A 27666-nucleotide genomic window follows, 5' to 3' on the forward strand; every position below is an offset into this window, starting at 1 on the left:
TAGTATTATAGCTAAATATATACATTTTATACAGATAACCATTGAGAGTCATGTTTCTAGAAGATTGAAAATTCAATTTCATTCTTTTCTCCACTACTTCTATGTAGGCAGAATACAAAATTTGAATATTTTAGGATTATTAATACCTTGTTAATTTCCATGTATTGTTTCAACTATCCAAACTTTTAAAAAAAATGCATTTTATAGCAGTGTTTATGTGAATTATAAATTTAAATGTCTATGCAATCATATTGCTAAATAAACACCCTACAGGGTCAAGTCATTAACCCTTATACATGTTATAGAAATGAAAAGGCTGAATATTGTTATATAAACATATCAATGTCCTAATCTGAATAATTACTTATTAATTAGTGATGTACATATAAATTATGCAAAAGTAATTTTTCTTACATTTTCTTGTTAATTCTTAATGTAAGATATATACATTTGAAAAATGAATTCTTTGAATTTATGTTAACAGTTTGACCAATCTAGACGAGAGGGCGATTTAATAGACTTTCAGAAGAGAATTATTGATAAAGGCCTTTTCCATTAATGTTTGTGTAATGTGTGCCTACATGTTTACTTGTCTCATAGTTGCAAGAATAGTACTTTTTCAAATGTATATAACTAAATAATTTATAAATCAAAATGTGTTTATAAATATCTTAAATGTATTGCAATTGAGTTTGATCACTGAATCCTTTTTAAAATTCAGGCCAGTATTTTATATTACCCAGTATTGCCCAGTATTACCCATTAAAACCCAGTAAAACCCGGGTTTTCCCAGTATTTTCCACTGGGCTGGGCAATACTCATAAAATCCGTGTTTTTGCCAACCCTGACATACACCCAGTGGTTGTAAACACTCATCAAATGTACTAGGTGTATGAGAGGTGCGTAATATAACATAGGCGGATTTTCAACTCATGTAAAAGTATGTACATGCCAATTATCAGAAATACTGTTTTGTAACCACAAATCAGGCAGATTTCTCAACATAATTTGATCGGTTTTTGTTTTTTTGTCATGGCATATTCAGTTATTTCTCGACTTTTCAGTTTACAGATCTTTTTGTATCTTCCATCCATCTTTTGTAGTCAATAACACAATTTCTGTCTAGCTTATCATGATTATTTCATATCCCAAACTTTTAATCGTCCTTAATGTGACGTAGTTAGGCTTTGTGTATTCTTAAGTTAGCAAACTCAAAATATATGAGGAGCCAGTGTTGTTTCACTGGCATTTATGGATATGTGAGATTTATTCATACTGCTGACATTACGAACATGTTCCAATTGTCGTAACCACAATCTTGTCATTTTTTTTTTCAGTGTTTTTCAAAATACTGAATTTGTTCTAACTAGGAGTAACACGACCGCACCACTTGTAATGCAGAACCCAGAAGACTTAAGATAATCCCTAGGTATTGTCGGGATTCGTGTGGCTCAGTCTTTATAGTACTGTATTGTGAATTTGTTTGTCTTGTTTTGTAATGTTTCGTCGATGTCAGTTTCTCTTCAATTAGTTTTTTATGTTTCCTTTGTATCATCGCCTCTTGTTGAGTTGTTTATCATCTTAAAAACCTTACTAGAAAATAATACAAACTATAAAACTAGAACTGGAAGAAAAATCGCTTAACAAATGAGCTGATAGTTGTATATAATGGACTAATTCACTATAAATAAATATGTTTAAATTATAATGGACAATAGTTGTTAACCGATGTTCGAATATTTTAAAGGCACTGGCTACGGTTACACTGAAATGTAACAATAATGAAAATATTATTTTTACATTGTAGAATAATTGCCGAAATGCAGGGTTGGGTAAAGAACTGATTTATCAAGAAGGTTGAGTGGTCCTGCGAGAGATCAAAACCTGTTAAATCCTGCACTTAAAAAACAAAGGAGAAGGTTCATGAAAGGGTTAAAATTGGCCCTAAATTTTGATGTTTTTTTAAATCAGGCAAAAAATTACAAATTTCACATAGAAATACTTGTGATAATACTATTATGACAAAAACATATTTTTCTATCACTTTCCTTTCCAATTTATGAAGCTTTGACCCCTTAAACATTATTTGTATTTTAAGGTCAATTTTGGTACTTTTGCCATAATTTTAATTGTTTTTTGCATCATTAACCTTGGCCGCCATCCACGATCCATACAGATTTTATATTGATAAATTCTATATAAAGATTGGAATGTTTTAGTTACAACACTTTTTGGATCTTAGGTGGCGGCCAAGGTGTTTCTAAAGCTTTAAGCTCTGAAAATTGCACAAAATCGTCATATTTTGACAAAAAGTTCAAAATGGGCTTACTTCGGAGAATATTATGTACTTTTATGAAAACAACTGATGTAATTAGCATTTAGGCCTAAAATAAAATATTGGTTGTTTCCCCAATCCCAATCAACCTTGCAAAAATGTTCCGACTCACAAAAATTTATTGTCAAAATTAAGTCAAATATTATTTTATTCATTTCTGATTTTCAGGCTTGAAGAATCGACTGATATTGATTCAGCTTTTTGGAAAAAATAAAATTATTTCCCTACCTACCTACCCACACCGGGCTTGGCTGGGTCAGGATTGGGAACAAACACTATATTAATTTAGGCCTTAGACTTTTGAAATAGACCCATTTACAAACCAAATTGTGACCTTTTTGGTGTTTTATGATAGAGTTGATATTTAAGGCCATTTTATACCATTAAGTGAACCTTGTCAAAATGTTGTCTCATAAATAAAGCAAACCAAACAAAATTCAATGATGTGCTTCAAAACTGTATATTCAGATTGACTGGTTTTAATGCATCAATTAAAAAAGTTCATATCTTATATCTAGGGCAAAAATATAAAAAATAATGTTAAATGTGTTTAAAGCCACATAGAAGGATATATCTGTAATGTATGGTTGTTCTCAAATTCTCCTGTGATGTTCAATGTTATGTATTCCTTATTTAAGCAAGTATCAACAGATATTTCAAATTCAGACAAATGGTATGTATATTGCAATCATCTCTTTTCTGAGATTCAATGTCATAAACAATTGTAATAATCAGATCTTCTTAAAATCAATTCTCTTTCTTCTCCTTAAGTTTTCTGGACCTCAGTGGATTATCTTTACATTTCTTGTAAACTGTGGGCAATTCAAAATCTCTGATGATGCTTTCCTGAAAAGATGAACATAAACATGAAGAATTTCTAGTATCTTATGGTATAAATTATTATAAAAATGTTGCCAATTTTGTCAATGATCTCTTGTTTTTTTTCTTCTTATAATCTTATAAAGCATTATTAATAATAAAAGCAAAGTACAACTTCTTTCAAATCTAGCAACAACAAACGAGCATAAATAAATTAAAAAATTTTATAAAAGTGATGAATGTATAGCAAGAGAGGCTTACGAATTGTTTACATATAAATGCATGCATTTCCCTCAATTTTCATTTCGTTTGTATTTTCAAACATACACAAAATTAATATGGCTTTCTGTTGGTATTTTTAAGACATTTGTGTATATTTATTTTCCTTGTTTAGCCACAGCACAGATAAATTAACAACAGATAACTGAAACAAATTAAAACAGCATTATTCATTAGTCTTAAGTTTTCTCTTGTTTGTATTTGTGTTTGATTTTTGATTTTTTAGCTATGGTGTTGTCTATTTTTGATTGATGAGTTTAAATCTGCCTTGATATCTTTTTTTCCTCTTTCATAAAAGCTCATTTTAAATTTTGACAGACAAAAAAGATTCAAGGTTCTCATCAGAATATAAAGCCCTAACAAATGTAAATAACTGTTGCTTGTCTTGTGAGGTTTCTCTTTCCTTTTGGTTGTCTGTTGTTCAAATAAGTCAGCAGATAAATGATTTGCTGTCTACTTAATAGGCACAAAATGCTTTTTCTTGATTATTTTTTTTTTCGAGAAGCAATACAATCTTGACATTAAAGATCAGTGATCCAATTTCAGTTGCAGGCAGGGTAGTTAGGGTTAGGTTTTTTGTTTGCCTCATAGGAAAAAATCTGCTTATATATGGGTATTTTATGTTTCTGAAAGATGTTTAAAAACTCTGATTATAAACTGCTTATTAAGGTAATTATACCATTCAAATCACTGACTCAATTGTTATCCTTGTCATGTATTATCTACCTTATGTGAATAATAAAAAAACATGACTCAACTGTACCTAACAACAGTTCCCTTCGGTGTGAATTAACAAAGATGGCTAACCTTAACAAAACTGTACCTAACAACAGTTCCCTTTGGTGTGAATTAACAAAGATGGCTTACCTTAACAAAACTGTACCTAACAACAGTTCCCTTTGGTGTGAATTAACAAAGATGGCTTACCTTAACAAAACTGTACCTTACAACAGTTCCCTTCGGTGAAATAAATGGCTTCCTCATTTCTTCTTTACCATCTCTGAACAATATGAGCGTTGGTAATTGTTTAGAGAATGATCCACTATCAATATTAAACCTAAAATATGCAAAACCATTGAAATACATAAAAAAAAAAAAGAAACATGCCCAACTCCAAAGAAAAGTCTTTACTCAAAATCTCAAACACATCAAATGAGTGGATAACAAATGTCAAATTCTTGACTTGGTACAAGCATTTTCTTATGTAGAAAACAGTCAGTCATTATTAGGGAAATAATCCGTTATTAATATTACAGATTGAATACACTATTGGTCAGAGATCCATTATCAGTTCTATGTTTGAAATACATGTAACTGTATAAACAGTCAGTAATTCTTTTGGAAACAATCCACTATCAATATCACACATTGAATAACTATTTAAGTATGTTCATACTGTCGGCAATATTTTTAAAGTTAGAATTCAATAATTCTTTGGTAAATTGCAAAAGATTTGAATGATTAATTTAATAATAACTGTGGTTTATAACATTAAAACACATATTTTTAATAAAAAGGGGCAAAGTTGATCTTAGATGAAATTGGTTATTTTTACACGTCCCTTTTGGTAGCAAACTTTTATCTATTTTATACATCCTGGCTTTTTTGATTGATAGGTTTGTGTGATCCTGACAAAGTTAAATCCAGAAAAACACTTCAGACACACATTTTTTATGAAGTGTTATTTTCTTTGACTAGCAGTAGGTATATACAACTCATGGTGGACTGTCGGTACCTGACGGTACTGTAATCTCAGGTACCAGTGCTTCCTACTGATTTGAATTACAAAAATCCTTTTTTTTAACCCTGAAAACCTCCATACAATCATTGAATGAAACCTTTAGTAGAAACCTATATAAACTTACCTTTGTCCAACATCTGGAAACTTTGCCACATCTATTTTACCAAATTTCAAATTTTCTAAACTGTAGCTGAAAAACAAATAATGCTTTTGTAACATACTTGGGAAACTAATTCTGAAAGCAATGGTGCACCTGTCCTAAGTCAGGAATCTTATGTAGTTTCCCTTTTTTTATATAGATTAGACTGTTGGTTTTCCCGTTTGAATGGTTTTACATTACTAATTTTTGGGGCCCTTTATAGCTTGCTGTTCGTTGTGTGCCAAGGCTCCCTGTTGAAGGCCGTACCTTGACCTATAATGGTTTACTTTTATAAATTGTTATTTGGATGGAGAGTTGTCTCATTCGCACTCATACCACATCTTCCTATATCTATTATCTGTTAAATTTCTTCCAATATTGCCACCAAACCCAATAGTACATGTGTACCTGTAAAATGTCTCAAAGTGCTGCCACTGAACAAAATATAGTAAATCATTCACAGTCCAGTGGATTCAGTTGGAAAATTATCACACAAAAAGATCAATGCAAAATTTAAGAAAAAAAACAATAAACTTTTATCTCCTATCAGTGTGATCACAATTATGGAAATAGGGAAAGTTTGTGTTGACACCATTTTTTACACAGAAACTGTTCATTAGTGTCTGTCTTTATGCTCTACAGTTGATCTTAATCATTTTTATATAATAAACAACAAAAGTAAGCATCAGGTGCAGATCTGGAATTTTTCATAAATGGGGGTCCACTGACTGCCTAAAAGGGCTAGCTCCAGTCATGTTTCAGTGATTTCCTATATAATCAAACATTTGTTTACAACAAAAGGCCCCCCTCTTAATCCGCACCATAGCATAATAACAGCCAAATTAGTCAGTTTTATACTTACTCATTTGATAATTCAGCAAAAACAGAAGAAAAAGATACACATGGAGGAGACCAGGCGGCAAAAAATGTTATAACCCAAGTAACTCTCTTGTCTCTCTCTAATTCTTCCTGAAACATTTTTATTTATCATATAATAACTATAGCATTTTTATTTTGTCAGATATAATTAAAGGTAATGGTGGTAAACCACTGTTCAATAGTCAAAATTCGTATAATCAGGTCTTATGGATGTCTTTCTGAAATTGTTTAACATCTCACCCCTTATTTTATTTATTTTGTAAGTGCATTGTGTCATAAATCAAATTTATCCGTTCAGTGCATGTTCACTTGTGTTATTATGTCTTTTGATTGAGTCTAGCCATTTCCATGCATATTTCATGTGTCAACCTATGTTGTGATGTTACACTATTAATTCAGATAAGGATGAAGGTTGGTACTTAAGTGTTTTTCGTTTCTTATATAGATTAGACCGTTGGTTTTCCCATTTAAATGGCTCAATGGACAAAATAAGCCAATAATGGCTAAAACTAACACGGCCCAATGTGGAAAGTAAGCCAATGATGGAAAAAACTAACACGGCCCTATGTGTAAAGTAAGCCAATGATGGCTAAAACTAACATGGTTCAATGTGTAAAGTAAGCCAATGATGGCTAAAACTAACATGGCCCTATGTGTAAAGTAAGCCAATGATGGCTAAAACTAACATGGTTCAATGTGTAAAGTAAGCCAATGATGGCTAAAACTAACATGGTTCAATGTGCAAAGTAAGCCAATGATGGCAAAAACTAACATGGTTCAATGTGCAAAGTAAGCCAATGATGGCAAAAACTAACATGGTTCAATGTGCAAAGTAAGCTAATGATGGCTAAAACTAACATGTCCAAAGTGCAAAGTTAGCCAATGATGGCTAAAACTAACATGGTTCAAAGTGCAAAGTAAGCTAATGATGGCTAAAACTAACATGTCCAAATGTGCAAAGTAAGCTAATGATGGCTAAAACTAACATGACCCAAAGTGCAAAGTAAGCTAATGATGGCTAAAACTAACATGTCCAAATGTGCAAAGTAAGCCAATGATGGCAAAAACTAACATGACCCAAAGTGCAAAGTAAGCCAATGATGGCAAAAACTAACATGACCCAAAGTGCAAAGTAAGCTAATGATGGCTAAAACTAACATGTCCAAATGTGCAAAGTAAGCCAATGATGGCAAAAACTAACATGACCCAATGTGCAAAATTAGCCAATTATGGTCATATCAGGCATATGTCATGGATAGATTAGGTAACCAGATGCTCCGCAGGGCACAGCTTTATACGACCACAGAGGTTGAACCCTGAACTGTTGGGGCAAGTATGGACACAACATTCAAGCTGGATTCAGCTTTAAATTTGGATTGTGATTAAACAGTTGACACAGCATAGGTTTCTGACACAGAATGAATGTGGTCTAATGACCTTAAAATTTTTGTTTTGCCTTTGAGCAATTCACTATGCTGTTGAATATTAATCCTCTCAAAAATATGTTTGAAGAAATTATCTTTTCATTAATGAAATCTGAAATGAGAAAAATTGACCCCCCCCCTCCCCACCCAATTTTTTTTTTCACATCCCCCTTTCCCTTATTCCAAAACTGATCTCAATTCGAATTCTAATGGAGTTTGCAACAATAACTACTAATTTAAATACATCATAAAATATTAAAATGTAAAAAAAGTGCTTGTTATCACTGAATGGTAAAGATTGTTTTAATTTATCAGTTGGTAGTAAAAGTGAATATACATTGTATATTGTATAAAACAATGATTTAAGTTGATTCAACTACTATTCTGGATAAAGAAAGTTAACTCAAAAAAAAATTGAAAATTTCTTGCTATTACACAATATTGTGCAATTATATACTGTAAATTCAGAAATTATTGCGAGGTTTTTATTATTGCGAATAATGCGACTGAGTTGTAAACGCAATAATTAAAACTCGCATTTTGTAATATTTGAACTGACTTAGGCATGACTTTTCTCAAAATCGTAAAAATTAAAATCGCATTCAAGTGTAAAATGACAAAATCGCAATAATAAATGCACGCAATAATTTCTGAATTTACAGTATTTCTTGCTATTGCGCAATACTGTGCAATTGAAAATACTTGCTATTGCACAATACTGTGCAATGGAAAATTTCTTGCTATTGCACAATACTGTGCACTTGAAGATTTCTTGCTATTGCTGAATACTGTGCAATTGAAAATTTCTAGCTATTGCACAATACTTAATATAATAATTTTGGATCCTGATTTGGACCAACTTGAAAACTGGGCCCATAATCAAAAATTTAAGTACATGTTTAGATTCAGCATATCAAAGAAGCCCAAGAATTCAATTTTTGTTAAAATCAAACTTAGTTTAATTTTGGACCCTTTGGACTTTAATGTAGACCAATTTGAAAACGGGACCAAAAATTAAGAATCTACATACACAGTTAGGTTTGGCATATCAAAGAACCCCAATTATTCAATTTTTGATGAAATCAAATAAAGTTTTATTTTGGACCCCGATTTGGACCAACTTGAAAACTTGGCCAATAATCAAAAATCTAAGTACATTTTTAGATTCAGCATATATCAAAGAACCCCAAGGATTCAATTTTTGTTAAAATCAAACTAAGTGTAATTTTGGACCCTTTGGACCTTAATGTAGACCAATTTGAAAACAGGACCAAAAATTAAGAATCTACATACACAGTTAGATTCGGCATATCAAAGAACCCCAATTATTCAATTTTTGATGAAATCAAACAAAGTTTTTGGACCCTTTGGGCACCTTATTCCTAAACTGTTAGGACCAAAACTTTCAAAATCAATACCAACCTTCCTTTTATGGTCATAAACCTTGTGTTTAAATTTCATAGATTTCTATTTACTTATACTAAAGTTATGGTGCGAAAACCAAGAAAAATGCTTATTTGGGCCCCTTTTTGGCCCCTAATTCCTAAACTGTTGGGACCTCAACTCCCAAAATCAATCCCAACTTCCTTTTGTGGTTATAAACCTTCTGTTTAAATTTCATTGATTTCTATTTACTTATACTAAAGTTATTGTGCGTAAAACCAAGAATAATGCTTATTTGGGCCCTTTTTTGGCCCCTAATTCCTAAACTGTTGAAACCAAAACTCCCAAAATCAATCCCGACCTTCCTTTTGTGGTCATTAACCTTGTGTCAAAATTTCATAGATTTCTATTTACTTAAACTAAAGTTATAGTGCAAAAACCAAGAAAATGATTATTTGGGCCCTTTTTGGCCCCTAATTCCTAAAATCTTGGGACCAAAACTCCCAAAATCAATCCCATTCCTTTAGTGGTCATAAACCTTGCTTTAAAATTTCATAGATTTCTATTCTCTTTTACTAAAGTTAGAGTGCAAAAACTAAAAGGAGGACGACGACGACAACGACGACGACGCCAACGTGATACCAATATACGACCAAAAAATTTTCAATTTTTGCGGTCGTATAAAAATTGCTTTCCATAATTTCAAACATTTTTTTTTTTTAAATAGAACCTGTTTTAATCTTCTTTAATAAATTTGCTTCTGTTTTTAAATTTACTTTTCATAAATCTAATGACTATGGTATCAAAACTTTACCTCTAGATGAGGTCCTCTAAAGTATGTAATCTGTTCAGGCCCTCTGTATACAGGTTCTGGGAAGAAAATCATCTGCACTGAAATGTCAAGAGAAATAATCATTGCACTTTAAGTGCTGTCAGTCAGCTAATCTGACTTGATCATAAAAAGTTGATTATCGATTCATGTATTCATTACTGAATGTACTATGCGTATTGCTGCGTGTTTCTTAATTCTACATTCTACATTGGCTAGACATAAAGGGGGAGGGTTTAGATCTCACAAAATAAGTTTAACCTAGACTCATTTTTGGGCCTGCCCCAAGTCAGGAGCCTCTGGCCTTTGTTAGTCTTGTATGTCTTCTAATTTTAGTTCATTTATATGTTTAAGAGTTTAGTATGACGTCCATTTTCACTGAACTAGTACACTATTTATTCAGGAGCCAGCTGAGGCCCATTTCCGGGTAAGTGATTTTATTACATCAATCATCATTTTACAAATGCACTACTGTAGATTCATTATTATTCGTTGGATACCAATTTTCATGGATTTTGTGTGTACATGTGAACCATGAAATTAAACGTTCAAGGAATGCCAAATTTTCTATAGGCTTGTATGCAGACATCGGCAAAACCACGAAATTAAATATCCAGGAACATACAATTTTTCCCTTATCCATGAAAATTGGAACCCACAAAAATAATAGAATCTACAGTATTCAAAGTGTAAAACGGATATATGCAACATGGTCAGACAGTCTCTTACTTTTGTTCATTCTTTTCTATAACAAATATGAAAATGTTTATTATTCTAAATGAAGCAAAATAGAAACAAGAGTGCACACGCTGAAATGTCTCGCCTTCTTTACTAATCATTGATATTATGTTGATAGACCTAAATATAAAGCTTTATTACAACTGTCATATAAACTCAACTTTAACCAAAGAAAACGAAACATTGATCAATGAACCATGAAATGAGGTCAAGGTCAGATGAACCATGCCAGGCAGACATGTACAGCTAACAATTCTTCAATACAACAAATATAGTTGACTTATTGCTTATAAATTAAGAAAAACAGACCAAAACACAAACACTTAACACTTAGCAATGGACCGTGAAAATGAGGTCAAGGTCAAATAAAACCTGCGTAACAGACATATAAATCATAAAATATTTCCATACACCAAATATAGTTGACTAATGCATAACGTATTAGAAAAATAGACCAAAACTTAAAAACTTAACTTTGACAACTGAACCATGAAAATGAGGTCAAGGTCAGATGACACCTGTCAGCTAGACATGAACACCTTACAATCATTCCTTACACCAAATATAGTAGACCTATTGCATATAGTATAAGAAAAACAGACCAAAACAAAAAAACTTAACTATAACCACTGAACCATGAAAATGAGGTCAAGATCAGATGACACCTGCCAGTTGGACATGTACACCTTACAGTCCTTCCATACACCCAATATACTAAACCTATTGCTTATAGTATCTGAGATATGGACTTGACCACCAAAACTTAACCTTGTTCACTGATCCATGAAATGAGGTCGAGGTCAAGTGAAAACTGTCTGACGGGCATGAGGACCTTGCAAGGTACGCACATACAAATATAGTTATCCAATTACTTATAATAAGAGAGAATTTAACATTACAAAAAATCTTAACTTTTTTTTCAAGTAGTCACTGAACCATGAAAATGAGGTCAAGGACATTGGACATGTGACTGACGGAAACTTCGTAACATGAGGCATCTATATACAAAGTATGAAGCATCCAGGTCTTCTACCTTCTAAAATATAAAGCTTTTAAGAAGTAAGCTAACGCCGCCGCCGCCAGATCACTATCCCTATGTCGAGCTTTCTGCAACAAAAGTTGCAGGCTCGACAAAAAAGTAAGGATATCAAGGGGATATCCATTGTTCATAAGTTGAAGAGGAACTAGTATGATGGCAAACAAACTTGTAAGTGACTTCTTGACATATTTGTACAAAAATAATTACTGAAATTAGTTTCTCTTTGTATTCTGTTTGAACTTAATTTTATTTATCAGTGTTGTTCGCTTGTTAGTAAAACTCAGCTGGTATAAAGAATCATGCCAATCTGGTAAAATAGTAGTTTATGGATTGTTTCAATACATTTAAATATATCCTATTTTGACTCCGGCTAAATGTTTAGCTCAGTTATTTATGTCGAAAATGAATAACCATCAATAAAATTACAACAGAAACTACTCAAGTGTTTTATGTACAGGGTGTCATAATATTGTTTATATAATAAAAGTTCCTAGACAATAATGTGAGAAATCAATGACTTTGCCTTATTTAATTAATAAAATTCAATGAAAACTGAAAATTTTTGTTATTCATGTCAGGCATGTGAATTGAGCAAAATTTTCATTAATTGTAACACAATGTGAAATGTCACAATTACGATGATGATTGTAACATAGGCTGATCCAGCCCCCCCCCTTTTTGTGGGAAAAATTTGGTTGATTATATAGGGAATCACTGAAGCATGACTGGTCAGTCAGCAGGCCCACCCTTAAGAAAAGTTCTGGATCCACCACTGTGTAATATAAGAAAATTGACAAAATATTTCATGACTAGATATTAGTATTTTGAGGCTAAAACTAAGATTTTGATCATAAAATCTGGGAAAACAGGAAACTAGAATATTTGTCAAATGTAATCTATTCAAAATATCACAAATAGGATTGTACAAGGAAATTGACAAAATCTCATGACTAGACATAAGTGTTTTGAGTTATTTATCATAAAGTCTCTGAAAAACAGGAAACCAGGATATATGTCAATTGTTATACAAATTAACTTTTAATATTTGTTTCTCAATATTATTAAAAATATATACTGAATAAGTCGAAATATTTTAAAATCATTATTACAAAATATTTTTAAAATTGAATTCAAAATTCCTTTTAAAATTATCCCAAACTTTGAACATAAAAAATTTATCTATTTGAAAATAATATTATGCATGATCTCTCTATCTATCATGTCTATGATTTATTTCTATTCAGCATAAATATAAGGCCAAAAAGATATACATGTATATGTTTATTCACGGTTAGGCCAAAAAAAATGAAACATGTGTTTCTGCTACCTACCCTAACACTTTTAATGCCATTTTGGATCAAGTACTGTTGAAGTCAGGCTAATTCCTTTTTACATTTGTAGTAGTGACCAGCTAAAAAATGTTTGTCAAATAAAAAGATATTGCTTACCTACCTACCCTATTTTTTTCAGCATGTTAGCAGAGAAAAACATGTATTATTTTTTCTGGCCTTATATTATCAAAAAAAAGGTTAGGCATGACCTTCAACAATGAGCAAAAAACAAATATATATTATTGCATTTAAAATTGTGTTAAAATCATATTTCCTCCAATCGCTTCTTGGAGATCATAACATCACCATACTGTTACACCTTGGGTTAATTAACTGCTCACTCCCCCCCCCCCCCCCCCCCCCTTTTCCCAAATAAATTTTTGAAGTTGTCTTACCTAAACAAAAAACTGCAAATATGATACCATAGGCCGAGTTGGTCTTGAAGAACATATAACCAGCTAATACTTTAGCAAATAAACACACAGTGCTGATGTACTGTCTTGCTGCCGCTGAAATAAATAATACAGTCAAATAGTTATTGTTCTCATGATTTTTAGCTACAAAGCCTTAAGGGACTTTGTGATTCACCAAATTTTGTAGCTAGTCTGACATTTTTTCTGACCATACTTTCAATAAATATTGTGTTGTCTTCATTTCCTTAATATTTCTATAAATTTCTATTCTATTGATAAAAGACGGAGAATTTTGCAATATTGATGCAAACTACATATATTTTGGTATATATCAATTGATGCAGTATGATTGCCAAAGAGACAACTATGTACAAGAGACCAAATGAAGTACATGTAAGAAAATATAGTTCATTGCATGGCCTTCAACAATGAGCAGAACCTAAACAGCATAGCCACCTATAAAAGGCCTTGACATGAAAAATGTTAGAAAATTCAAGGGAGAAAAATTACTACTTTATTGACGTACAAAACAAAGATGATATACATTCAAGCAAATCATGCCACATAATAACATAGAATAATCATTTAAGGGGGTAGACCTTGGTTCAGGGAGATAACTCTTTAAAATCAGTTAAGTGTTTGTAAAAGTCAAGTTCATCAATGTATTTTAAGCATTTACCTGAAACAGATTGAAAATAATCTATGTAACCTAGAAGCTTAGAATATATTCTTAAAAAATGGTTGACACAAACGTACTGATGATTTTAAGAGTTACTTCCCTTAACCTAGGTCTACCTCCTTAAAATGACGAGGTTTGCATGTACAAGGTATCATAGTATCAACAAATCAACCAATAAGCATAGTATTTCATTCAATTTTATTATCTAAGCTTCTTTAATTTGGCTTAAATTGTTTTTACCCCTACCTAACGTACATGTACATTGTAACTTTCTAAACACAAATTTTGAATCAAGAATGTGTCTCTTAAATTTACTCCCAAATTGACTGGAACTATTCATTGACACATCGAAAAGACCCTAGTTTACTGGTGTTGGGTCACTGACCATGTATTTACCTTGTTTTCTGTTCTTCATTACAATTATACAACCAAAGACAATTGTCTACTGATGTTGTTGGGTCACTTACTCCATGTATTTACCTTGTTTTCTGTTCTTCATTACAATTATACAACCAAGGACAATTGTCAACTGGTGTTGTTGGGTCACTTACTCCATGTATTTACCTTGTTTTCTGTTCTTCATTACAATTATACAACCAAAGACAATTGTCTACTGGTGTCGGGTCACTTACTCCATGTATTTACCTTGTTTTCTGTTCTTCATTACAATTATACAACCAAAGACAATTGTCTACTGGTGTCGGGTCACTTACTCCATGTATTTACCTTGTTTTCTGTTCTTCATTACAATTATACAACCAAAGACAATTGTCTACTGGTGTCGGGTCACTTACTCCATGTATTTACCTTGTTTTCTGTTCTTCATTACAATTATACAACCAAAGACAATTGTCTACTGATGTTGTTGGGTCACTTACTCCATGTATTTACCTTGTTTTCTGTTCTTCATTACAATTATACAACCAAAGACAATTGTCTACTGATGTTGTTGGGTCACTGACTCCATGTATTTACCTTGTTTTCTGTTCTTCATTACAATTATACAACCAAAGACAATTGTCTACTGATGTTGTTGGGTCACTGACTCCATGTATTTACCTTGTTTTCTGTTCTTCATTACAATTATACAACAAAAGACAATTGTCTACTGATGTTGTCGGGTCACTGACTCCATGTATTTACCTTGTTTTCTGTTCTTCATTACAATTATACAACCAAAGACAATTGTCTACTGGTGTTGTCGGGTCACTGACTCCATGTATTTACCTTGTTTTCTGTTCTTCATTACAATTATACAACCAAAGACAATTGTCTACTGATGTTGTTGGGTCACTTACTCCATGTATTTACCTTGTTTTCTGTTCTTCATTACGATTATACAACCAAAGACAATTGTCTACTGATGTTGTTGGGTCACTTACTCCATGTATTTACCTTGTTTTCTGTTCTTCATTACAATTATACAACCAAGGACAATTGTCTACTGATGTTGTTGGGTCACTTACTCCATGTATTTACCTTGTTTTCTGTTCTTCATTACAATTATACAACCAAAGACAATTGTCTACTGGTGTCGGGTCACTTACTCCATGTATTTACCTTGTTTTCTGTTCTTCATTACAATTATACAACCAAGGACAATTGTCTACTGATGTTGTTGGGTCACTTACTCCATGTATTTACCTTGTTTTCTGTTCTTCATTACAATTATACAACCAAAGACAATTGTCTACTGATGTTGTTGGGTCACTTACTCCATGTATTTACCTTGTTTTCTGTTCTTCATTACAATTATACAACCAAAGACAATTGTCTACTGATGTTGTTGGGTCACTTACTCCATGTAATTACCTTGTTTTCTGTTCTTCATTACAATTATACAACCAAGGACAATTGTCTACTGATGTTGTTGGGTCACTTACTCCATGTATTTACCTTGTTTTCTGTTCTTCATTACAATTATACAACCAAAGACAATTGTCTACTGATGTTGTTGGGTCACTTACTCCATGTATTTACCTTGTTTTCTGTTCTTCATTACAATTATACAACCAAAGACAATTGTCTACTGATGTTGTTGGGTCACTAACTCCATGTATTTACCTTGTTTTCTGTTCTTCATTACAATTATACAACCAAAGACAATTGTCTACTGATGATGTTGGGTCACTTACTCCATGTATTTACCTTGTTTTCTGTTCTTCATTACAATTATACAACCAAAGACAATTGTCTACTGATGTTGTTGGGTCACTTACTCCATGTATTTACCTTGTTTTCTGTTCTTCATTACAATTATACAACCTAAGACAATTGTCTACTGATGTTGTTGGGTCACTTACTCCATGTATTTACCTTGTTTTCTGTTCTTCATTACAATTATACAACCTAAGACAATTGTCTACTGGTGTTGTTGGGTCACTGACTCCATGTATTTACCTTGTTTTCTGTTCTTCATAACAATTATACAACCAAAGACAATTGTCTACTGATGTTGTTGGTTCACTGACTCCATGTATTTACCTTGTTTTCTGTTCTTCATTACAATTATACAACCAAAGACAATTGTCTACTGGTGTTGTCAGGTCACTGACTCCATGTATTTACCTTGTTTTCTGTTCTTCATTACAATTATACAACCAAAGACAATTGTCTACTGGTGTTGTCAGGTCACTGACTCCATGTATTTACCTTGTTTTCTGTTCTTCATTACAATTATACAACCAAAGACAATTGTCTACTGGTGTTGTCGGGTCACTGACTCCATGTATTTACCTTGTTTTCTGTTCTTCATTACAATTATACAACCAAAGACAATTGTCTACTGGTGTTGTCGGGTCACTGACTCCATGTATTTACCTTGTTTTCTGTTCTTCATTACAATTATACAACCAAAGACAATTGTCTACTGGTGTTGTCAGGTCACTGACTCCATGTATTTACCTTGTTTTCTGTTCTTCATTACAATTATACAACCAAAGACAATTGTCTACTGATGTTGTTGGGTCACTGACTCCATGTATTTACCTTGCTTTCTGTTCTTCATTACAATTATACAACCAAAGACAATTGTCTACTGATGTTGTTGGGTCACTTACTCCATGTATTTACCTTGTTTTCTGTTCTTCATTACAATTATACAACCAAAGACAATTGTCTACCATGTCTACTGATGTTGTTGGGTCACTTACTCCATGTATTTACCTTGTTTTCTGTTCTTCATTACAATTATACAACCAAAGACAATTGTCTACTGATGTTGTTGGGTCACTTACTCCATGTATTTACCTTGTTTTCTGTTCTTCATTACAATTATACAACCAAAGACAATTGTCTACTGGTGTTGTTGGGTCACTGACTCCATGTATTTACCTTGTTTTCTGTTCTTCATTACAATTATACAACCAAAGACAATTGTCTACCATGTCTTCTGATGTTGTTGGGTCACTTACTCCATGTATTTACCTTGTTTTCTGTTCTTCATTACAATTATACAACCAAAGACAATTGTCTACCATGTCTTCTGATGTTGTTGGGTCACTTACTCCATGTATTTACCTTGTTTTCTGTTCTTCATAACAATTATACAACCAAAGACAATTGTCTACTGATGTTGTTGGGTCACTGACTCCATGTATTTACCTTGTTTTCTGTTCTTCATTACAATTATACAACCAAAGACAATTGTCTACTGGTGTTGTCGGGTCACTGACTCCATGTATTTACCTTGTTTTCTGTTCTTCATTACAATTATACAACCAAAGACAATTGTCTACCATGTCTTCTGATGTTGTCAGGTCACTGACTCGATGTATTTACCTTGTTTTCTGTTCTTCATTACAATTATACAACCAAAGACAATTGTCTACTGATGTTGTTGGGTCACTTACTCCATGTATTTACCTTGTTTTCTGTTCTTCATAACAATTATACAACCAAAGACAATTGTCTACTGGTGTTGTCGGGTCACTGACTCCATGTATTTACCTTGTTTTTTGTTCTTCATTACAATTATACAACCAAAGACAATTGTCTACTGATGTTGTTGGGTCACTGACTCCATGTATTTACCTTGTTTTCTGTTCTTCATTACAATTATACAACCAAAGACAATTGTCTACTGATGTTGTTGGGTCACTGACTCCATGTATTTACCTTGTTTTCTGTTCTTCATAACAATTATACAACCAAAGACAATTGTCTACTGGTGTTGTCGGGTCACTGACTCCATGTATTTACCTTGTTTTCTGTTCTTCATTACAATTATACAACCAAAGACAATTGTCTACTGATGTTGTTGGGTCACTGACTCCATGTATTTACCTTGCTTTCTGTTCTTCATTACAATTATACAACCAAAGACAATTGTCTACCATGTCTTCTGATGTTGTTGGGTCACTTACTCCATGTATTTACCTTGTTTTCTGTTCTTCATTACAATTATACAACCAAAGACAATTGTCTACTGATGTTGTTGGGTCACTTATTCCATGTATTTACCTTGTTTTCTGTTCTTCATTACAATTATACAACCAAAGACAGTTGTCTACTGATGTTGTTGGGTCACTGACTCCATGTATTTACCTTGTTTTCTGTTCTTCATTACAATTATACAACCAAAGACAATTGTCTACTGATGTTGTTGGGTCACTTACTCCATGCATTTACCTTGTTTTCTGTTCTTCATTACAATTATACAACCAAGGACAATTGTCTACTGATGTTGTTGGGTCACTTACTCCATGTATTTACCTTGTTTTCTGTTCTTCATTACAATTATACAACCAAAGACAATTGTCTACTGATGTTGTTGGGTCACTTACTCCATGTATTTACCTTGTTTTCTGTTCTTCATTACAATTATACAACCAAAGACAATTGTCTACTGGTGTTGTTGGGTCACTGACTCCATGTATTTACCTTGTTTTCTGTTCTTCATTACAATTATACAACCAAAGACAATTGTCTACTGGTGTCGGGTCACTTACTCCATGTATTTACCTTGTTTTCTGTTCTTCATTACAATTATACAACCAAAGACAATTGTCTACTGGTGTCGGGTCACTTACTCCATGTATTTACCTTATTTTCTGTTCTTCATTACAATTATACAACCAAAGACAATTGTCTACTGATGTTGTTGGGTCACTTACTCCATGTATTTACCTTGTTTTCTGTTCTTCATTACAATTATACAACCAAAGACAATTGTCTTCTGATGTTGTTGGGTCACTTACTCCATGTATTTACCTTGTTTTCTGTTCTTCATTACGATTATACAACCAAAGACAATTGTCTACTGATGTTGTTGGGTCACTTACTCCATGTATTTACCTTGTTTTCTGTTCTTCATTACAATTATACAACCAAGGACAATTGTCTACTGATGTTGTTGGGTCACTTACTCCATGTATTTACCTTGTTTTCTGTTCTTCATTACAATTATACAACCAAAGACAATTGTCTACTGGTGTCGGGTCACTTACTCCATGTATTTACCTTGTTTTCTGTTCTTCATTACAATTATACAACCAAAGACAATTGTCTACTGATGTTGTTGGGTCACTTACTCCATGTATTTACCTTGTTTTCTGTTCTTCATTACAATTATACAACCTAAGACAATTGTCTACTGGTGTTGTTGGGTCACTTACTCCATGTATTTACCTTGTTTTCTGTTCTTCATTACAATTATACAACCAAAGACAATTGTCTACTGATGTTGTTGGGTCACTTACTCCATGTATTTACCTTGTTTTCTGTTCTTCATTACAATTATACAACCAAAGACAATTGTCTACTGGTGTCGGGTCACTTACTCCATGTATTTACCTTGTTTTCTGTTCTTCATTACAATTATACAACCTAAGACAATTGTCTACTGATGTTGTTGGGTCACTTACTCCATGTATTTACCTTGTTTTCTGTTCTTCATTACAATTATACAACCAAAGACAATTGTCTACTGGTGTCGGGTCACTTACTCCATGTATTTACCTTGTTTTCTGTTCTTCATTACAATTATACAACCTAAGACAATTGTCTACTGATGTTGTTGGGTCACTTACTCCATGTATTTACCTTGTTTTCTGTTCTTCATTACAATTATACAACCAAAGACAATTGTCTTCTGATGTTGTTGGGTCACTTACTCCATGTATTTACCTTGTTTTCTGTTCTTCATTACGATTATACAACCAAAGACAATTGTCTACTGATGTTGTTGGGTCACTTACTCCATGTATTTACCTTGTTTTCTGTTCTTCATTACAATTATACACCCAAAGACAATTGTCTACTGATGTTGTTGGGTCACTAACTCCATGTATTTACCTTGTTTTCTGTTCTTCATTACGATTATACAACCAAAGACAATTGTCTACTGATGTTGTTGGGTCACTTACTCCATGTATTTACCTTGTTTTCTGTTCTTCATTACAATTATACAACCAAGGACAAGTGTCTACTGATGTTGTTGGGTCACTTACTCCATGTATTTACCTTGTTTTCTGTTCTTCATTACAATTATACAACCAAAGACAATTGTCTACTGATGTTGTTGGGTCACTAACTCCATGTATTTACCTTGTTTTCTGTTCTTCATTACAATTATACAACCAAAGACAATTGTCTACTGATGTTGTTTGGTCACTAACTCCATGTATTTACCTTGTTTTCTGTTCTTCATTACAATTATACAACCAAAGACAATTGTCTACTGATGATGTTGGGTCACTTACTCCATGTATTTACCTTGTTTTCTGTTCTTCATTACAATTATACAACCAAAGACAATTGTCTACTGATGTTGTTGGGTCACTTACTCCATGTATTTACCTTGTTTTCTGTTCTTCATTACAATTATACAACCAAAGACAATTGTCTACTGATGTTGTTGGGTCACTTACTCCATGTATTTACCTTGTTTTCTGTTCTTCATTACAATTATACAACCAAAGACAATTGTCTACTGGTGTCGGGTCACTTACTCCATGTATTTACCTTGTTTTCTGTTCTTCATTACAATTATACAACCAAAGACAATTGTCTACTGATGTTGTTGGGTCACTTACTCCATGTATTTACCTTGTTTTCTGTTCTTCATTACAATTATACAACCAAAGACAATTGTCTACTGGTGTCGGGTCACTTACTCCATGTATTTACCTTGTTTTCTGTTCTTCATTACAATTATACAACCTAAGACAATTGTCTACTGATGTTGTTGGGTCACTTACTCCATGTATTTACCTTGTTTTCTGTTCTTCATTACAATTATACAACCAAAGACAATTGTCTACCATGTCTACTGATGTTGTTGGGTCACTTACTCCATGTATTTACCTTGTTTTCTGTTCTTCATTACAATTATACAACCAAAGACAATTGTCTACTGATGTTGTTGGGTCACTTACTCTATGTATTTACCTTGTTTTCTGTTCTTCATTACAATTATACACCCAAGGAATGTTAACATTTCCCATTCTTTCTGAAAAACACAAACTTGTTTCAATAGAAATACAGTAAGAAAATACATGAGTTATGAGTGTCAATGAGACAACTCTCCTTCCAAGTCGTAGAAAGTAAATAATTATAAGTCAAAGTGCTGCCTTTAAAATGGAGCCTTTGAACAAGAGAAGTTTATTATATACTGTAAACTCAGATATTATTGTGAGGCTTTTATTATTGTGAAAAATGCAACAGGGTTATAATCGCAATAATTTAAACTTGCATTTAAAAAAAAAAATCATGCATTAAACAGGATTTTTCTTGATATCGCAAAGGTAAAATTTGCATTTTTGTCTAAAATGAAAAAATTGCAATAATAAAATGCACGTATTAATTTCTGAATTTACAGTCATGACAGTATATAAAAATGACTGACCATAAAAGAGGCAGAAGATATCAACTGACGGGCTGAGTTGGTTTCTTTTCTTGAGATCACCCCAAGGTTTTAGTTGGGTTTGTGTTGCTTAGTTTTTGTTTTCCTACGTTGTGTTTTGTGTACAATGGTTTGTCTGTTGTGCCTTTTCTTTTTTAGCCATGGCGTGGTCAGTTTATTTTAGGACTATGAGTATGTCTGGTATCTTTCGCATTAGTGGATGGCGATACATTACTGTAGGTGGATGGCGATACATTACTGTAGGTGGAATAGACCAATCTCAAGTTGTTTTTTATGAATGAGTTACACAGGTTTACCCCAGGTCGATCGGCATAAGTGACGTCATTGAACAATCAGTTCTTACATTGACGTAATAACATAAGCAATATGACATAGGAAATGTACGAAGATGCACAAATTAGAAAATTGTCCATGCAATCTCCCAAGCTTTTTTCAAATTCTCTAGTTAATTTAGGCTGCCTTGTAGATTATTGAGATACCTGGGGGATCCAATGGAGAAGAGACATCAGCCATAAGTTTTAATGCAGACTACATTGTATTTTGAGTCTTTTTTGACTGAGGCTTATGGGGATATATATGTAGGCCTCGGTGGTGAAATAAGAACTTTTAAGTGTGATAGTCCTTTCCCTGATGTGCAATGGTCTGTACAACTCATGATGGGTAGTTTAACAAATGTTTAAAATCTTTAGATGTGAAATTATTATGAGAATAATTTTCTAATAGTGTATAAATTTGAAACCATTATTATTCTTAAAATATTTATGGCGTTTAGAAAGCGATAATTAATAAATGTATATGGTTGAAATTTATATAAGAACTAGAACACACCCGTATATCGCGGGTCCAAGACTGAATTAAAGTATATAACTTTGCGCAAGCCTTATTTTAGTATTAGTATTGTCATCTGATAAAGTCATGCTGATTATAAGATACACAGTTTTCTCTGCTTTCAAATTTTTCTGTTTGAACCTGTCGAACTGGAACTTATCAATTATTGATAATATTAATTATTTGGAAAACAAAAGGTCCTGGAATGGAGTATATTTTAATCAACAGCATTGTCCTATATTAGTTATAAATATTGAATTCTTTGATTCGCTGTTTTACGTCATGCCCGCTAACAAATTAAAAACTGTACCTATACGCCTTATTTTAGTCCAGATTTTTAGTATTCGTATTGTTATCTTAGAAAGTTTAACTGATTAAAATACTACAATAGGTAACAATTTGACAATTAAGTAGTGTCAACCCTGTGATTATGACCCGTGTAATACTATATAGCATATTAATCCTGAATACACCGTTTGGTGGTGCGCCTGTCAGATGCGGAACGTACAGATAAGGTAATCGGTAACAGGTGAATATACTATTGGTATCGGTATCGGACTCGACCCGGAACTTCTTAATTATTGGCAATATTAATTACGTGGAAAACAACAGGGCCTGGAGTGGTGTAATTTTTAATCTACACCTTTGTATTATATTAGTTATATATAAAGTTGAATTCTTTGATTCGTCGTTTTTACGTGATGACGGCTGACAAATTGGACCTCGTAATTTTAGTATTATAGATTGTTATAGGAATATCATCCTGCAATAAGCCTGTTTACAATGATTACATGTATGTGATGATATTATATTGCTTAAAGTAAGTACCGGCTCATATTACAGTTACATCTATTATAATTTATACAATTTAAGTATGATGTCGATACAGGGATATACATGTACTTCTTAAATTAATCCTGTACTGACATGACTGACCTCAAACATAGACTATAATTATAAGTTATATTAATAATTTAATATTTGTATCAGAATTGTCGTGAGATATATAGTCTCCTTTTTAGATCATTTTATTTTGTTTAAATTTTACCATATTGTCTCCTTGACAGAATCCGGGTCCGTTCGCACCCATTCACGTTCGCACCCACTCATGTTCGCCCCCTTTCACTTTCGCACCCTACATGTTCGCACCCAAAGTCTGTTCGCACCCTACATGTTCGCGCCCAATTTTAATTGGTTTTGTGTTTGATAACTTTGTAATCAAATTTTTGGCAAGTGTATTCTAATAAGTATAATTGTTGTCATCGTCTCAAAATAAAGTGAGACAGCATTTTTTTTGTGTTAAACAAGTCTTAATCATGTTTTGGATAGTGTATTGTTAAAAAAATTATTAATCCTTTCTAAATAAAGTGGGATTCTGTCAACGTTTAATTTTGTGCTGAATAACTCTTAATCATGTTTTGGTTAGTGTATTGCTATAACTTTTGTTTCATTGACTTGTTTTAAAATGAAAGGAGATTCTGACTACGTTTTTTTCTTCTGTGTTGAATAAATGTTATCATGTTTTGGTTATAATAGTGTATTGCTATATATTTAATTGTGTTATTGTTTCAGATCAAAGGGACCAAGCTGTTAAAAACAATTATCTTTTGTGTTTTTCATTTAAAATCTTCAAAGTTTTACTCATATTAAGCTATAAATATACACATGGAAAAAAGTATTGCAACACCTTGATTTTTTAAAATTTGAAAAATCAGCCTCTTTTTTTGGATGAAATATAATAAAATATGTGTATAATATTATTGAAATATAGTTTATGATAACATTGGCATTGAAACGAACAAAAAATGTTTGAAAAAAAATAATTTATATAACCACAATTTTAATACCAAAATGGAGTGTTTTTTGTACAAAAAAATGCATTTTACAACTTTTACTGTAGTCGAACTTTACAATGTCAGACATTTCAAAATTAATCCTTAGATGACTGTTCATATCATGGTTGATCGTTATACGCCAAAGAATTAGTACTTTGTGCGCAGCCTCCATTCAAACGGATAACCGCATCTAAACGTCTTCTGATTCCTGCCATAAATTGACTAATTTGTTGCTAAGGTAGCAGCAACCATTTCTGATGAAGAGCATTGTTTATTTCATGATGTGTTTGAACTGGGGTGTCCTTTCGCGCACTTTCCGCCCAATAGTGTCCCAAATATGCTCGATATGGTTGAAATCCGGGGTACGATCGTGCCAAAGAAGATGAACCGAATTCCATTTGAACATTGAATCTTCCTCCACGATGCTAATTTCCAACTTTGGCGAGCTCTGCACTACATTGGATACGGAAAACTGTGTGTCTGTTCGTTAGCAAAGGTCTTTGAAATGGTCTTATCGCACGATCACCAGTAGCGATGAGTCGATCTCGAACAGTTATTGTTAAAAAGCTCCTGTATGGCCACCACTCTCTTTTTAGGATTGTCTTGTATGCAATGGGTTTCCTTCTGACCAACCTTCATTATGCTTGATTTTCCTTAGCAAATGGTATAGGGGGTCTTCATTATCTCGGAATGTCATTAACAGCGTTTATTGCCTGATTTATTCTCAAAACGACTTATAGTGAAATGGTGATGACCAACAATACGTGCAGTTTTTACATCGACATCCCTGCTTCCCTTATGCTGATAATCTGCCATCCGGCTGCAGTTTAGAGTTGTCAAGGACCCATTATAAGGTGTCAATCACATAACTTTAAAAATTTTGTTATTTAAAGGGTTGAAAACAAAGAGGATAAAAACAACTGTTTTGCTGTTACGGGTACAGTAGCTGCATGTGCAGATAAAAAATTATCAAGTCGATATTTATTGATTAAACTCAGGTGATACTTAAATAATGTTTAACTAGTTCTATTTTACCAAATTATATCCCAAAAAAATTAAAAGTGTTTTTTTAATTTCAATTTCAATTTGGTGTTGCAATACTTTTTTCCATGTGTATACATTCAGTATTTACAACAAAGCAACTTTAAACAACAATCATAATTTTCCAATTATTCAACTGGAATGAGAATTAAAATTGGGCGCGAATGTGTAGAGTGCGAACAGACCTTGGGTGCGAACGTGCGAGGTGCGAACGTGTAGGATGCGAAAGTGTTTTGGGCGCGAACGGACCTGATACCTCCTTGACAATAACAACCTTTTAGTTATTATTAATTATTTCATTAATCTTTATATGTACTTTAATACTAAATGACAGATCATCTTATCATTTATTTTTTCTGCATACTCTTGATGATTAACATGATTAACTTGAATACATAAAAAACTGATTCATTTGATGAACATACATTTGTACATGTAAAAAAAACATTTAATACAGTTTATATAATATGTTGCACTTCAGACAAACAACTTTGGTATAGAAACAAGTGCTTGCAATGATCAAAAGGACTTAATTAAAAACAGGTAGTCATAAGCAAGCATACTATAGTTTAACAATGGATTTTACAGAAAAGAAAAAGGGTGTGGCCCAAGACTGCACCCTGTAGAACACAGGCACTTGCATACATGTTAGTGGATCCAGGTGGCCCAGCCCCCTCCCCCCTTTTAGCGGGGAGAATTAGGTCCATTATATAGGGACGCACCGAAGAATGACTGGAGTGCCCCCTCCCCTTAGGTCAGTCAGTGGGCCATCCCCTTATAAAAAGCTCTGGATCCGCCACTGACTTGTTTCTATCCATGGGCAGGGTGACTATCCATAAATATATATTATCAATAATCAACCTTCCCAGTCCAAAATGCAGTCATAGACAGATAGAAGTCAGTGCCTGTGACTGTGCTGTAGAACTCCTAATACAGCTGCTGACCCTGAATTCCCGGACCCGTATCCTGAAAGGATCAACCCAAAACTCCAGAGCTTAAAAACACCCAATCTCGGAGTCCCAATAAAGGTCCTTACCCCTCCCCTCCTCAAGAAGAAAATACGTCGAGGAAAACACACCAGAGAGGAAAACCGCACATTGGGACAATTCGTGCCAACAGGCCTTAAGATTGAAGACTGAAGAACTCCTGAAATTGCATCTGCTTTGTCAAATGTTTTTTTCCTTGGGCTTGACTGATCATGTTGTTTCCTAAAGCTTTTACTCATTTTAAAAACAGTAAAGAAGCAGGCATTGAAGTATTATTATTCGTTCTTTAAATTGAAACAAATCCATATTGAATCGATTATTCACTTACCAAATCTAAACTGCAATCTTCAAAAAGCAATTCGCATACAGGAGGAAGAGTCTTTAGTAATATGTAAGAAATGCTTAATATAATGTTCGTGATATAATGTGGCACTAAAATTGGTTTCGCTGATAAATATGCAGAGTGTAACGAGTCCATCTTGCACGGTTTGTGGTTAGCGTCCGCTGTGATGTGTCTTTATTTATGTTTTATTAGCCACCGGCAAGGTCAAAGATAGCATAAAGGTTGGGGAATGAAACGACTTGTCCTTGACTAAGTTTTTTAACTGTATCTATTCTGGTGGACACGTATAAATCTCCGTAAATAATAATAATAATAATAATAATAATAATAATAATAATAATAATAATAATAATAATAATAATAATAATAATAATAATAATAATAATAATAATATAATCATAATAATCATAATAAAAATAATCATAATCATAACCTTAATAATAATGATGGTCATGATGATTGATGAATGGTTAAAATATTTTGATAATGGAGAAATAGTTTGTACTGTGTTTGTTTTAAGCTCGTTTTAAGATTTCAATAAGGCTTTTGACCTTATTAACTGTTTACTATGCCATACTTTTAGAAAAGTTAAAAACTTATACTATCGGAGAACATATATGATAGATTGGATAAAATCATATTTGTCTGAAAGACATGAAGAATTTCAATACGCTAACATTAAATCTGATATATCGTTTGTAAAATATTGAGTGCCTAAAGGTTCTATTTTAGGTCCTCTGT

General features: G+C 32.9%; 1 protein-coding gene across 1 annotated transcript; it reads right to left on the reverse strand.

The window, feature by feature from the left end:
* Positions 1–2776: 2776 nt before the first annotated feature.
* On the reverse strand, positions 2777–27182 carry LOC139527476 (thioredoxin-related transmembrane protein 2-B-like). The gene is made up of 8 exons (XM_071322955.1): positions 26911–27182; positions 21418–21478; positions 13332–13445; positions 9814–9890; positions 6176–6282; positions 5299–5364; positions 4361–4490; positions 2777–3181 (listed from the first exon to the last, which is right to left on the reverse strand). Exons 1-8 carry the CDS (start codon positions 27058–27060, stop codon positions 3083–3085), a joined length of 804 nt encoding a protein of 267 aa, XP_071179056.1. The 5' UTR covers positions 27061–27182; the 3' UTR covers positions 2777–3082.
* Between the last annotated feature and the right edge of the window lie 484 nt (positions 27183–27666).

Source organism: Mytilus edulis, chromosome 6 (genome assembly GCF_963676685.1).
Source record: "Mytilus edulis chromosome 6, xbMytEdul2.2, whole genome shotgun sequence".
Taxonomy (NCBI): domain Eukaryota; kingdom Metazoa; phylum Mollusca; class Bivalvia; order Mytilida; family Mytilidae; genus Mytilus; species Mytilus edulis.

Coding starts and splice junctions, on each gene's coding strand:
- LOC139527476 (XM_071322955.1), bottom strand. CDS start 27,060: ATGGACTCGTTACACTCTGCATATTTATCAGCGAAACCAATTTTAGTG. Junction 5,365..6,175: donor TTTGCTGAATTATCAAATGA/GTAAGTATAAAA, acceptor TTTGTTTTTCAG/CTACAGTTTAGAAAATTTGA. Junction 4,491..5,298: donor TTTCCAGATGTTGGACAAAG/GTAAGTTTATAT, acceptor TGCATATTTTAG/GTTTAATATTGATAGTGGAT.